General features: G+C 31.5%; 2 protein-coding genes across 3 annotated transcripts; both read right to left on the bottom strand.

Moving 5' to 3' along the window:
* On the bottom strand, positions 8434–9458 carry LOC110269897. Its single transcript, XM_021117860.1, has 2 exons — positions 8927–9458; positions 8434–8841 (listed from the first exon to the last, which is right to left on the bottom strand). The coding sequence occupies exons 1-2, from the start codon at positions 9107–9109 to the stop codon at positions 8545–8547; spliced, it is 480 nt and encodes a 159-aa protein (XP_020973519.1). The 5' UTR covers positions 9110–9458; the 3' UTR covers positions 8434–8544.
* On the bottom strand, positions 11797–13350 carry LOC107629073 (tropinone reductase homolog At5g06060). 2 transcript variants are annotated; one of them, XM_021117859.1, is made up of 5 exons: positions 13051–13350; positions 12757–12964; positions 12432–12648; positions 12258–12355; positions 11797–12170 (listed from the first exon to the last, which is right to left on the bottom strand). In XM_021117859.1, the coding sequence occupies exons 1-5, from the start codon at positions 13236–13238 to the stop codon at positions 11952–11954; spliced, it is 930 nt and encodes a 309-aa protein (XP_020973518.1). In that variant the 5' UTR covers positions 13239–13350; the 3' UTR covers positions 11797–11951. The 2 variants fall into 2 exon arrangements, with proteins under 2 accessions (XP_020973518.1, XP_016187251.1); XM_016331765.2 differs by having other exon boundaries at positions 11797–12140; positions 12249–12355; positions 13051–13345.

The raw sequence follows: 15818 nt of genomic DNA, 5'->3' as shown, positions 1-15818 counted from the left end.
ATTTATAGAGATATAAAAAAAAAAGATAATTATTAAAAAGATATGATATAGAATATTACAATTATTGACAAATTTCATTGTAATTAATCAATAAATATTAACAAATTTAATTATTTAATACATAATATATTTTTAAAATAGAATCAATATGTAGACCAGCACTAGAACGCACTATGTTTAGCATACTTTGCTCTAAAACTTAAGCTCATGAATGATAAAAACAAAATACTATAATAACATTCACAAAATATAAAAAAGAATCATGATATTTTTTAGAAGAATATAAGATAAAAAAAATTAAAATTATTGATCCACGAAAATATAAGAAAGAATAATGATAATTATTAAAAAGATACGAAATAGAATATTAGAATTATTAATGAATCTCAATATGATTAATTATTAAATATTAAGTTGTGTACGATTAATTACATAATGCTTTTTTAAAATATGATTGAGAAAAAAAATGTATGCAAACTATCACCATAACGCATTATGTATTTATGTCAGCATGTTTGACGCTATAATGCAATCTGTTATAGAATAATATAATGATAATTAACAAATTTCACCATAACCTGTTGTAGAATAATATAATAATAATTGACAAATCTCACCATAATTAATCATTTTTTTGTGTCTCTCTCATCATAATTAATCATTAACAAATCCAATTATTTAATACATAATATTTTTCAAAAATAGCATCAACATGCAGGGACGGAGCTAGGCTAACTATTTAGGGGGGGCGGTGTTATATTTTATATTACTATTTCTATTGATAAAATTAAAAAAAAATAAATATATAATCTCAATCAAAGTAAGACAATAATATATAAAAATTATCACTTACAGTTTTATATCATGAAAAGGCTATCTGACGTTTTTTTCTATTTTCAAAATCATCTATAATTGAATTTGTATCAAAAATAGCTGCTAATTCTTTTTCTATATAGATGACCAAATTGTCTGCAAGAAATTCATCAGCCATCTTACTTCGGAGTCTTGTCTTAACAATTTTCATTGTTGAAAAAAGCTCTTTCTGTTGTTGCTGTAGACACTGGTAGAGTCAAAACAAGATGTATTAATCTATCAACCATGTGATAAGTTCTTGATTTTCCCGTTTCTTTCAACTTGTTGCACAATTCAGAAAGTGTACCAATACCTTTCAAATGATTTGGTATATCATGCTGATAATGTTGCAACTGAGATTTCAAAATATTTAGCTCATTAGAAGGAAAGTCAAAGGGGATAAAACTTCTCTGCTAACTTGCTAATTTCTTCAATATTAAATGATTTGAAATTGTCCTTAGGATCCAAAGCACAACTCAAAGTCAAAAGCTCTATTATTTGCTCATTAAATCTACTATTCAACTCTTGTATTTGAGAGTCAATTGTTGCCAAGAATACATCTATTCGATAATGATGCTCAACTGTCACACTTGGTTGACAAGATCGACCTCTTCCAAAAACATATTGTGCACTCATATTAGGGACTTCAATTTCATGTTTTTCACAAAAATCTTTAATATTTGCAAGAAAATTGCACCATCTACCATCTCTTAATTGTTAAAGAAGTAACTTTAATGTAGAAACAATATGCATTGCATTAAGAATATCTTGAGATTGTTGTTGCAGTGCTTGGCAAAGAACATTAGTGATTCCCATAATCTCTTTCATCAAGTGCAAAGTGAAAACAAATTCAAATGACAATAATATTTTACTAACATCATAAGCCTCACCTCTTTGTGCATAAGTTGTCCCGTCTTCAATGATATTATTGAGAACAATGTTGGTAGCAGTAAACATTTTTACCAAACTGCAAATAGAATTAAAGTGAGAGTTCTATCGAGTATCCCCAGTTCTTTGTAAAGTGCTTATTTGATTCGCACCTTTGCCTGTTTCTAATTCATTTTGAGCAACCAAGTTTGCATTTTCAATTGCTTGAACTTCTTGTAATTGATCATGTCTTTTTGAAGAAGCACTAACAATAGTGACAATAGAGTTTAATTGAATAAAAAATTCATGAATTTGAAGTACCTCTCTTGAAGCTGCCACCAATGCTAATTGTAACCTATGAACAAAACAATGCACATAGTATGCTTGTGGAGAATCTTTAAGAAACAAAGTTTACAAACCATTCCACTCACCCCGCATGTTGCTAGCACCATCATACCCTTGACCCCTAATATTTTCAACTTGGATATTATAATGAGAAAGGACAGAAATCAATTATTTCTTTAAAGTTGTTGCACAAGTATCAGCGACATGCACAAGATCAAAGAATCTCTCTTTAACAAAACCATCTAGAGTAACAAATCTCAAAACAATGGCCATTTGCTCCTTTTTAGATTCATCTATAGCTTCATCAACAATAATACAAAATTTGGCATCTTCAATCTCTTCTCTAATTGAATTTCTCACCTTAGTAGCAAGAATATGTAGAATTTCTTTTTGGACATCATTTGAAGTATACTTAGCATTTTTTGGAGCATTTTCCAAAATATTCTTTTTCACTCTTTCATTGTAAGATCCCAAAAATTTCAACATTTCCAAAAAGTTACCTCTGTTGCTTGAACTTTGGCTTTCATCATGTCCTCTGTATGCACAACCTTGAAATGCCAACCATCTAATGCAATCTATAGATGCTCCTAGTCGAATTCGATTCTTTTCAATCTCTTCTGATGTTTGCTTACGAAGAAGTCTGTCAATATGTTGTGATTGTTTCATCAAATCATCACATGATTTCAGTGCCTTATGATGGAATGAGTTAGGACCTTTGCCAATGTGATTTAAAAGAGCACATTCTTTTCTACTATTTACTTTCTTCCAATTTCTGAAACCATTCTCAATAAAAGCATTTGAACTCGTATTGATTGAAGGTTCCTTAGCAAAAAGAAAGCACGGAAAACAATATATAGCATCATCTTCTATAGAATATTCTAACCAAGATGGGAACAATTTAAACCATGAAGCTTGAAAGCGACGATGACTTTTATCACCAGAAAATGGATAATTATCAAGAATTGGTTGATTTGGCCCAACTTTAATATAAGCCCGACGGATTTCATCTCTTTTATTTGGAGGAAACTTCCAAATCATTGGTGGCATTCCAGGATCTCTTTCCAAACGAAAAACATCTAGTTGATTTGGAAGAAGTCGTGGACGCTTTGAGCTATTCAATGGAGAACTTGAAGTAATAAAATTTGATGACCCCTCAAGTATTGGAGTAGTAATAGTAGAAGCATCTTCATTCTCTTGATCTTTTCTTTTAAAAAATGTATCAATGGTTTTGAACTTACTCATAATTCAAATGGCCAAAAATGATGCTCAACTGTCACACTTGGTTGACGAGATCGACCTCTTCCAAAAATATATTGTGCACTCATATTAGGGACTTCAATTTCATGTTTTTCACAAAAATCTTTAACATTTGCAAGAAAATTGCACCATCCACCATCTCTTAATTGTTGAAGAAGTAACTTTGATGTAGAAACAATATGCATTGCATTAAGAATATCTTGAGATTGTTGTTGCAGTGCTTGGCAAAGAACATTAGTGATTCCCATAATCTCTTTCATCAAGTGCAAAGTGAAAACAAATTCAAATGACAATAATATTTTACTAACACCATAAGCATCACCTCTTTGTGCATAAGTTGTCCCGTCTTCAATGATATTATTGAGAACAAAAAGTTACCTCTGTTGCTTGAACTTTGGCTTTCAAAATATTCTGTTTCACTCTTTCATTGTAAGATCCCAAAAATTTTAACATTTCCAAAAAGTTACCTCTATTGCTTGAACTTTGGCTTTCATCATGTCCTCTGTATGCACAACCTTGAAATGTCAACCATCTAATGCAATCTATAGATGCTCCTAGTCGAATTCGATTCTTTTCAATCTCTTCTGATGTTTGCTTATGAAGAAGTCTGTCAATATGTTGTGATTGTTTCATCAAATCATCACATGATTTCAGCGCCTTATGATGGAATGAGTTAGGACCTTTGCCAATGTGATTCAAAAGAGCACATTCTTTTTCACTATTTACTTTCTTCCAATTCCTGAAACCATTCTCAATAAAAGTATTTGAACCTGTATTGATTGAAGGTTCCTTAGCAAAAAGAAAGCACGGAAAACAATATATAGCATCATCTTCTATAGAATATTCTAACCAAGATGGGAACAATTTAAACCATGAAGCTTGAAAGCGACGATGACTTTTATCACCAGAAAATGGATAATTATCAAGAATTGGCTGATTTGGCCCAACTTTAATATAAGCCCGACGGATTTCATCTCTTTTATTTGGAGAAAACTTCCAAATCATTAGTCGCATTCCAGGATCTCTTTCCAAACGAAAAACATCCAGTTGATTTGGAAGAAGTCGTGGACGCTTTGAGCTATTCAATGAAGAACTTGAAGTAATGAAATTTGATGACCCCTCAAGTATTAGAGTAGTAATAGTAGAAGCATCTTCATTCTCTTGATCTTTTCTTTTAAAAAATGTATCAATGATTTTGAACTTACTCATAATTCAAATGGCCAAATAAGTTCCTATAATTTAAAATATATTTAGCAAAAAGTATAAATTACAGTCTAAATCTTTATAAAATATAAAAATTATATTTCAATTTAAAATAAAATATTAAAATTCATAAAATATAAAATTATATTTCAATTTAAAATAAAATATTAAAAATCAGAACAATAATACTAACATCCTAGTATAAATAATATAAAATTGTAATTAAATAGTTAACTAATAAAAAAAACTAAATATACAAACTAACATATAATAACATAAACTTAATTAACAAATAATAATAAATTAACTAATTAAGTAAATAACTAAATATATAAAAAAGAATAAAAATAGAACTTTTTTTGAGAAAGAGGAGTAAAGAATCACTTGTTGAACTACTATCTTTTTTTTAATCTGCAAAAAATGAAAAAAAAAGAGACAAAGAGGTAAAACCGTAAAAGATAAGAAGATTAAAGAGATAAAGAAGAAGAAGAATAGGAAAAATTGTTACCTGAAATTTTGGAAAGCCAAGACAAAAAGGGGGAGAGGGAGAGACTCGTTGTACGCTGGGAAATAAAAAAAGGGATGGAAAAATTGATTGTACGCTAGGAAATAAAAAAAGGGATAGGGGCTGAGAAATTAAAAAAGGGATAGGAAATGGGCTATTGGGCTGGATTTTTTGTACGAATTAAAGGGGGGTTTTGGAAAAGTTATGGAACAAAAAGAGAGGGGGCTGGGAAATAAAGAAAGGGGGGACTAGACTAATTTTTTTTTTAAAATAAAAACTAAAATTTGGGGGGAGGGGGCATTGCCCCCCTTTACTTATATGTACCTGCGCCCCTGGTAACATGTAGACTAGTATCAGAGTGCACCACATGAGCATACTTGACTCTAAAACTTACGTTCATGAATCATAAAATGAAATACTATATAACACCACTACTACATAATTGACTTTTACTAACATTTAAAAAATGTTACCAAATTATATTAAAATGTTACCTATATATATTAGTAATATTTTAACAAATGTTAAATATACCCTATATTATTAAAGAGTTTTACTAACATTTTTCTAAAGATTTTATAACATTTAGTAAAAATGTTACAAAAAATATTCTATAGTAATATTTTGAGAAATGTTACGATAGATATTTCTTGGTAACACTTAGAAAAATATTGCGATAGATAGTTTTTGTAACACTTAAAAAATATTACAATATATATTTTATGTAACTTTTAGAAAAATATTATCATAGATATTTTTTGTAACACTTAGAAATATGTTACCGTAGATATTTTTTGTAACACTTAAAAAATGTTACAAAAGATCTTTAGTAATATTTTTTAGTTATATTATACTATTTTTTATTTTATATTATACACAATATAAATATACTAAAATTAATTACTACAACATAAAATATTTCATTAAATTCACAAAATGAAATTTTTATACTCTTTTATTAATCAATCATCATTGTACAATTTTGTTTCGTGATGCAAATAAAATGAGAAAAAATACTTATAACACTTAAACTCTATTTCCATTGCGAATATCGCATTTGACAACAACTGACAAGTCTCCTACGCACTCTTCATGCACTCTTCATGCAGAATTGAACTTGGAGAATTTGATTCATTCTTTATATTGGATTCCATGACATGCTGTATTACCTTGATGGCCATGAATATCGAGGTATCAACAAATCGACTGTGCAACAGGAAAGCTTTTCTATCTCTGACCACTTTCTCCTCTTCAGTTTTGCAGGGAAGAGAAGCCAATACTGCAAAATCTAAAGCCCTTTGTCTAAGCTCATATTCACCATTTCTACCTTGGCCACCACCATTGCCACCCCATCTTTCGTCCTCAGTAGGAAGGGCAGGAAAGTTTGAAGGTGACTCAGCAACAGATGGAGGGACAAGCCAGGTATTTGCTTGGAATCCATATGGAAGATTGCCAAACTGAACGAGATAAATTGTTAAGAAAAGAAAAAGGAAAACACTTTTTTATTTAAAAGAAAAAATAAAATCAGTTGGTATAAATATTACCTTGTTATGTTCAGACTTTATAGAAAGCTTTCATTAAAGATTCATATGCCTGCACCAATCAGAAATGACTCGGCAACAGATGGAGGGACAAGCCAGGTATTTGCTTGGAATCCATATGGAAGATTGCCAAACTGAACGAGATAAATTGTTAAGAAAAGAAAAAGGAAAACACTTTTTTATTTAAAAGAAAAAATAAAATCAGTTGGTATAAATATTACCTTGTTATGTTCAGACTTTATAGAAAGCTTTCATTAAAGATTCATATGCCTGCACCAATCAGAAAATTATTCAAAAGAATTTCATTAAAGATTTTAACCTGCATGCCCCAGCACTATTTTCAGCTTCAAAATTACTATTATTCGTATGCCCCAGGCATACGAATCCTATGCCTGATTCGAATCCTTTGTTTCTGAGGATATATGTATGCTTTGAGGTGTGCAAGAAGGGATTTGTTGGAGGTTGTAGACCTTTAATAGGTTTGGATGGGACCCTTCTTAGAGGGTACTACGGGGGGCAGTTATTGACAGCAATAGGACAGGATGCAAATAATCATATCTATCCTATTGCCTATGCAATTGTGGAGTCAGAAAATAAAGAAAGTTGGAAGTGGTTCCTAGAGATACTACAAGAGGACGTCGGAGATTTTCAGGCGAATGGCTTTAACTTTATGTCAGATATGCAGAAGGTACCTTTTTTGATTAATTTAGTGCAATGAATTCTGGTGTATTATGTAGAGAGTCTTCTTCTTTTTCGTTATTCCTGTTTAGTGTAGTTGATGTATACAGTTGATGTATGGTGCGAATTATTGTTAGTTGCTTATGTATATAGTTAAGTGGCCAACATGTTAGTAATTGTGAACATATGTTAATTGCTTATAGGAGATTTCAGAAAATCGGACTGACTGCTGATATGTTACTTGCTGATATGTTACTTGCTGAATATGTTGATGGCTGATATGTTACTTGCTGAATATGTTAAAAGTATGCATGCTTGCTGAAAGTGTTAATTATGTTACACCTACTTATATTCACCCTATTTCTAAATTAGTGTGAGGATTGTTCACTAGTGCTGGGACATCTACCCCATCTGCCAACAAACCAACTACGACCCCATCCACACACAACTCTGAAACTACAGCGCATCCACTGCAAGGTGCTAGTGCTGGGACATCCAGACGGTTCGTGCAATTCATGCCAACGCCTGGAGTGACTACGGGTGCTACAGGCCAAGGAACAGCTGGTCAGGGTGGACTTCATAGCAGGGGACGTGGAAGGAAAGGCGCATTCAGTGGATCAAAAACAGGTGTTTCAAGTGGGAGCAGTAACTCAACTCCACTTTGATAGAAACTCATGGGTGTGGAGACTCAATCAACATAGGAATTTCATGGTTCATTAATGTTATATTTTTGTTTTTTAATGTACTCGACTATGATCGTCAAAAACTGATGCTGGCATTTGGTTGTTTTGTTATATTAAAGAGCAACTCAAGACTCTTGTATTGTGTAATTATCATGGTCTGGTTTAGGATAAGGTAGTTAAACTTGATTTCAGGGTGTTTTTTTGAGCAACCAAACATGGTCTGGTTTGGCTTATGTCATAACTCTTATTTTTTGTGAATCAGAATCCACTATTTACAATGGTTATTTTATCAGTCTTTTGACAGCACCTTTTTTTTATTTTGGATGAATCCTTGGAATAGAAACCGAAAGCATATTGTTGCTATGTTTCTTGTTCTACTTATACTTGCTTCCTTAAGAGGAATAGACAGATTCAGGTGAGTTTACAATGGCATTGTGTCAAGATAAACTTTACACCAATTTACATGGCTGCATCAACTACAACTAAACATAACACTACCAGAGATCGAAATCTTCGTGCCTATGTTAATGCATCAGAATTAATAAAAACCAGATCAAAGTTATACAATCACTTGAGCAGCATGTCATACCAAAGTTCCCAACTCATACACATCTTACACTTTCATAACCAAATACAACTCAAAAATTAAACAGAAGGCAACCCCCAACGCAATGGTTGAGAACAACAGTCTCATTCCCCTAAGTTCCCCCCTAACTTCACCCCTAAATTTTTCCAATTTCCTAGACATCATCGACGATGCTGGCTGATTTTTCAGACCAGTCGTTACAGTCACGCCATCCTCATGCCTTGAATAAGACTTATCGGAATTTCTTTTTGCTAAAGCTCTTGCTAGGCCCTCCCATCCTTCTTCAATTTCATCCACCCACACAAAGTATTTGCAATCTCTTGTCTGGAAAAAATAAACCAACCGAAGTGTCAACTACAATGTCAAAAATAGATTTCTAACCTGAACAAGAACACAGCGTGTACATTACCGCCCACCCAGGACATCTGATGAACCATCTATTAGAGTTTGTCATGGTGCCAGACTCTATCAACACAACATCCCTCCCACACAAGCATTTTCCGTCGAGCATCTTTCCCTTCATCCTCTTCGAACTCGATGAACTGCTGCGAGTTCCATCACTTGCAGGAGAGTTATATCTTCGCAACGACATGCCAGGGCTCACGAGAAAATTTCTTCTCTCCTTATGTGCACTTGAAACTGGATGAGGTTGAAGTCAATTGCATTTACTGGGGTGTGGTTTGAATTGGGGAAGATGACTCCCTAGGGTTTTCACTTCATGGGTTAATCCTTATAATAACGTTGAAATCCACGTAGATAGGGGTTTGGGGGGTTTGGAGTGCCACGTAGGTTCGTATAAGCACGAAGCTGGTGTCAAACCAAGGCAGGGTATTTCTGTCACACGGACCGCATCTTCAATGGGTACAAAGTTAGTTTCGGTCTGCTATGGGTACAATTGTCAGCGTTTTCATCTTTCATGAGTACATTTGGTCATTTATTCATTTTTTGTTATACACTGCAATCACACATTACTATATAATTTACACATACTATTCTATATCAATACTGTTACTTGTATTTTTTGTTTAATGGAGCTTTGTGATTTGTTGATTACTTTATCAGCATTTACATATGCAATTAATCATAGGAAATAGCACCATTATAAAAGTTGGTAATAAGTCCCAACTAAAGACTTGAAAACCAACAGCTCAGTTACCTGCTGAAGATCAGAGACACGTTGTTGCAATCCCAGTTAGTCACAAAAATAAATGCTACAGACAAACCCCTACAATTGAAAATGAAGTCCTGCAAATAAGCTTCTCAAAATTAGTGGAGAGTCAGTATTTGAAATAAACGTTACTGGAGCAATAGGGACAAAATTAAGGCGAAAAGAATTAGCAGCGATGGTTAGGGGATTATGTTGGGAGCAGCGATGGTGGGAGTAAAGTCTCACATAGGGCATGTATCTTAAAGAAGAAAAGTTTATATAGTTTATGAGAAGAATCATGAATGCTGAGCTTGGTAACGCTAGTTTGTTACCTTAGCAAGGGCATTTCGATGACTGAATTGGGGTTGAGTTTCTGATGATTGATTTGGGCTAGTTTGTTCTTGTGGAGTGGGCCTTCCATTTTTTTATTTTATGTTTTTTATTACAACTGAATTTTTTTTCACAACAATTAAAAAACAAATCTCCTTTCATATATATTTTTTTGCACACCATTAAATAATCTTTTCTATTCATATTTTTTAGAAAAACAAAAATTTAAAATCAAATAAAAATTAGATTTCACCCTAATAAAATTTATAGCTAATCAATTTAATCCTTATAACTTTTAAAATTCATTAATTAACTCAAATTTTATAACTATCTAGAATAAACTAGTAAAATGATACCCCAAAGTTTATATCGTTGACAAAAAAATCCACAAAAAATGTTAACAACAAATAAATCTCCTTATAATTTTTAAATTTCATTAATTAGTTTGAGTTTTATAATTATCTAGAATAAACTATTAAAATAGTACTCAAAAATTTATATTGTTAACAAAAAAAATTCACAAAATAATAATATATTATAAAAAAATATTATTTAATACATAATACTTTTTAAAAATAGAATCAATATGTAGACCAGCACTAGAACGCACTATGTTCAGCATATTTGGCTCTAAAACTTAAACTCATGAATGATAAAATAAAATACTATAATAACATTCACAAAATATTAAAAAGAATCATGATAATTTTTAGAAGAATATAAGATAAAAAAAATAAAATTATTGATCCACAAAAAATAAAAAAGAATAATGATAATTATTAAAAAGATACAAAATATTTATTATATAATATCATTAATTTATGAAAAAATCTAGGGGCAACAACAACACTCGGAACTCTAGTTCATCCTTGATGCTTCACACTGTCGCTCTTTCCATTACTGCATTCCCAAATTTTTCGATCTCTTGATATAATTGTGCTTCCAAGTTCCAACTTGCTCAATCTTACTGAGTAAGGATGTTGGAAATTAACAAATTTGTCTCAATGATGTGCTATTTTGGTTAAATTGTTAATAACTATTGTTTAATGATTCAAAGATTTTACCATAAGACATTAGCTAAGTTATGATTATTGGATTTGGATTTTTTAAATTTTGAATTTTATTTTAGAGGATAAAGTATGATCTATTATCATTTATTTTATAGATAAGATTAAAAAAATATATGAGAAAGAAAATATTTAATAATAAGAGATCTGACTTTATTCTTTAAAGTAAAAATCTAAAATTTAAATGATTCAAATTCGTAATTATTGGGGTCAAACTATCATTCAATCATTCATTCATGTCAAATGCTGTCACGTGTCCCATTTAGATTTGTTGATAGGTCTTGGCCACCTTAGCCACCCAACCCACATATCCGTCGCAGATGTCAATAATTCTATTATAGTGTTAAAAAACCAACAAATTTTGTAATTTGTAATCATCAAGTTAATAGTGTGAAATTTTATTTAATAGTGTAAGATTACTCATTTTTCTTTAGTTGATTAAAGACGGACCAAATTTTAATAAAAGTATTGACCTTCTAGACTTTCTCATTTTTAAATTCACAAATGTAAAGTTTTTTACTTTTTATAATTTAAATTTTTAATAAACATAATCTTTAATCAATTTTTTAAAACAAAAAAATCAAATAACATTGTCCAAAGAATCTAATTAAACATTATTTAAGTTTCTAATCAAACAAACATTACATAAACCTTTAAAAAAAAACGAGTCTGCTGGGCAAGCCCGTCCCACATAAATCCGCATCCTAGAAGGTTTTTGCATATGACAGTCAAAACTAATCCAAATCCTCTTTTTTGGCAAGTTAACCGAGTCAATCGACAGATTTCGACCGATAGCCAAAACCATTTGTTAATAATTACAAAATTTGAACATGTGCCATTTGGGTCTATGCTCAATAATGCAATCCATGAATGGTAGAGAAGACACATTCCTATGTATGAGTTGGGTAGAATCCATTTACGGTCATCCCTCCATCAACACAAATAATCTGGCCAGTGATGTATGATGATGCTGGTAAGCACAGAAAAGCAACAACAGAAGACACTTCTGCTGGATCTCCTAGTCGCCCAAGTGGGGTTCTCGAGTACACCTCTTCCACATACTCCTTGTTGCTCAGCACCTTAAAAAAGTTACCATGCCACGGTGAACCCTTGTTGCTCAAATCAATGTCATAGGTAGTTTAGCTCATCCTAATTTGTGGTTACAGGATAAGGAGGAAGACAATTACTTTTTCAACCATTGAGGTTTTGATGTACCAGGGTGCAACTGCATTACTCCTTATATTGTCCTTTGCCCACTCACAAGCTAGATTCCTTGTAAGTTGATTAATTGCTCCTATAAACCAGAAAACAAGACAGACATTTAAATTTTATTACTCTATACTACTCATCGACATTACTGCATTAGTTACCTTTGGTTGCTCCTTGAACCGACATGGACTTCAGGGAGACGAAACCAGAAACCGACGAGACAAACACAACACTTGCAATTCCAGATGCTTTCAGAAGTGGATATGCAAGTTGGCATATATGAAAGGTGGACCCTAAATTGGTATCCATGAGTCTGGAAATCTCTGCAGTAGTGAGTTCTGTCATTGGTTTCCTAATGTTTGTCCCTACATTGTTTATCTATAGCGGTATCGAAGTAACAGTTAATGTGAATTCAAAACATACACAACAGTGTTAGCTGGGGAATAATATCAAACACATGATATGCAAAGAAAGAAGAGAGCTTACAAGGATGTTGAGTTTTCCTTGGAATTGAGAACACACAGAGTCCATCAGCTTCTCCCTCTGATGAGGGACAGAGACATCGCAAACAGAGCCAGTAACATCAAAACCAGAATCATTCCATTGGATGAGAGACTTGGTGAGCTCAGCTTCGTTCCTTGCACACGTGTGCACTCTTGCTCCAAACCCAACCAGTTCCTCCACAATGGCGTGCCTTTTTTTGCAGAGAAAGTAAAGGGGTCATTGTGATGAATGGATGAATGAATGAGGAGTTTGAAAGATGAGATTTTGATTAGGTACCCGATTCCGCGGGTTCCACCGGTGACAAGGGCTGTCATTCCTTGGAGAGACCACTTGGGATGTGTCGGCGGCGCGTGCAACATGGTGATCGAATTTGAATGTGAATGTGATGTTGTTCTTCTGAGTTTGGAGAGTGATAGTGAGAGTGATGGAGTATGGAGAGCAACTACACCTTGAGGTTGATGCATCTTACTCTTCTCTTCTCTCTTTCTAATGATTATTGTCTAAACGTGCCACCATGTCTTCTTTCTCCATTTTAAGGAAGCTTGCGTTGAATTACTGTAAACTCACTTAACACATTTCTTCAAATTAAGAACTAACATGTTTAATAAAAACTAAATTTTCAGCCTTTTAATGTAGGATACCTACAATTTTTTTTTTTTAAGATGGACATTCATATTAAGTTGTCTTCACGTAAAATTTATAATTAAAAATTATTAAATAATTTAATATATTTAATTAAATTATTATCTAATAATTTTTAATTATTAATTTCATAGTCACTGTATTTTGCAGAACATCCTTGCCATGCACTCACCAAGGCCCCTAGCACCACCGGTAATCAAAACCACCTTTCCTTCAAGTCTGCATAAATTTTAAGGTACAGAGCAATACAATCTTGGTATGAAATATAATAATGATTAATAATAATTTATGAGTTTAATTAGATTTTTTTTTAATTATTTTTTAAATTTTCCCTCAAAAAATTGCAATAAAAAATTAATTAATATTAACTAATTAAAAATTAATTTTCTATACTTATTCTAATCTCAAGTATCATTTTCTATAATGATATTACCAAATTAAATGCTTAATTTTAAGACGGAATTAAAAAATCTATTTTTTGTATGTGGCCAATAATGGAATCAAATATAAATCTTAACATTCACATAGTTTTAATAAGTTTTATCTAGATAATATATATCACAAATCTCAAATCTCATATTTCTTAAAGATATGTGATAGCTATTACAATTTTGTTAGATAGACAATGAAAATTATGAATAATGTTAAATAATAAATTACATTCTAGGTTCATTAAATATAAATAAATTTAATTAATTTAAAATTTAAACTTCAAAATTAAAATTAATTTTTTTTAACTTATTATTTAGATTATTTTAAAAAAGTGTTGTTCTTCTATACTTTCTCTATAAATATAGTAGTGAATTTTTATCATTTTTTATATATTTTTATTGTAATTTTTTATTTTTGATATTAAAATTTATTCGTAAAAAGCTAAAAAATCCTTTATATCATAAAAAAAAATTTACAAGAGATATGCGTAAAAATTACAAAATAATGCAAAACTGTTTTCACACACACATATTATGTCCTTGACTAGGAGCACTCATGTTGGCACTTGGCCGTATGTATGTATATTTGGTTTCGTACTGTAACCCTCAACCCAGTAGATTAAGGACTAATCTGTCGCGATACTGAATTCTATTTAAGGGTTTGTCGCTAGATCAATCCAACTTGGTTATTGGCCGTATGTATATATTATATAGAGAAGTGCTAGGAGGCTAGCAATTTTTAGTATTTGTAGTTATCAAATAGCCATCAATAATGATTTTAATGATGTGAGATTAATGTGAGATTTTATCTAATAATTTTAAAAAAGTTGTTCGCCCTAAACTTTTCCTATTATGTATGTATACGATAAACTTACTTTAGGAGAATTGAAGCCCCATTTTGCATCGACATCGTATGAATTCTCGATATGTCCAACTTAGCTTAGTGAGGGCTTTAGTCCATAGTTAATTAGTTTCCACGTGGAAGACGTTTAGTAGAATGTTTAAGAATTAATTAAGTTGTTTGTTGTACTAAATAATTAATTAATTATATTGTAGCATGTTGACACAAACTATGCAAAGATATAGTCTTCTCATCTGCCTGCACAGTACCCTATGTTGCTCTTGTTTCCATTTTAAACATACAACATCATTTGCCACAAACTACATACTAAGTCAGATTCAAATTCAATAATATTCGAGACGGCTAAACACACAAACGTGTTAAGACTACTTTGACTCAATTAACTACTTATTAAACTTACATTATCCAATAATAATTAAAAAATCCACAGACCATAATATAATATTTATAATATAAATTTCTCTTTCAATTAATTAACTGGACGAATCGATACAAAAAGAGTATACATGCATGAATCGCAGCGAACTTATCAATACTCATTGTTTTAAAATTAGGGACGATTATAATTATTAGTTTTTGAAAACTAATTAAATACTACAATCTTAACGAGATCATGTTGTAAGCGGTTGCGTGATTCCTATTATGACCAGTTCATCAGCAGCATATGCTATGTTATATATATAAGATAGCAATTCATTTTTAAGAATATATATTATAATAATAATAATAATAATAAAAGATTGATTCATCGGATATATTAAGCGATCGCCGCTTGGCCCTAACATTTTATTAGTAGTAAGTTGGTTTTGTAAATAGAACTTGAGCAAGTTATTTAATGAATTTATTAAATGAATAATCCAAATTAAACAAGTGGACGTACCATAACAACTTAATAACGAAGCAACCCCTCAGAGGAACATCTGCTTGTATGAAACTAATTACCGGAAATTAAACCATATATTATATTATTAAAAGAAAACATAGCTGTTTGATAGTAACGTTATGTGTTTTAAGAAACAATGTAGAAGCCAACGTAGGTAAAAAGCTACACGCCAAATTGCAACAAGACAAGCTGTTCCGAATTCAGTGACCAAGTTTGTCTATTTTGT

This window comes from Arachis ipaensis, chromosome B03 (genome assembly GCF_000816755.2).
Source record: "Arachis ipaensis cultivar K30076 chromosome B03, Araip1.1, whole genome shotgun sequence".
NCBI lineage: Eukaryota > Viridiplantae > Streptophyta > Magnoliopsida > Fabales > Fabaceae > Arachis > Arachis ipaensis.
This window is presented reverse-complemented; position numbering and strand designations above follow the sequence as displayed.

Excerpts from the sequence above, each read along its gene's own strand:
- LOC110269897 (XM_021117860.1), bottom strand. The coding sequence starts at position 9,109 with ATGTCGTTGCGAAGATATAACTCTCCTGCAAGTGATGGAACTCGCAGC. Across the intron at positions 8,842-8,926 it reads TCAGATGTCCTGGGTGGGCG|ACAAGAGATTGCAAATACTT; the intron begins GTAATGTACACG and ends TATTTTTTCCAG.
- LOC107629073 (XM_021117859.1), bottom strand. The coding sequence starts at position 13,238 with ATGCATCAACCTCAAGGTGTAGTTGCTCTCCATACTCCATCACTCTCA. Across the intron at positions 12,356-12,431 it reads GGTTCAAGGAGCAACCAAAG|GAGCAATTAATCAACTTACA; the intron begins GTAACTAATGCA and ends TCTGGTTTATAG. Across the intron at positions 12,171-12,257 it reads GGTACATCAAAACCTCAATG|GGTTCACCGTGGCATGGTAA; the intron begins GTTGAAAAAGTA and ends TTGAGCAACAAG.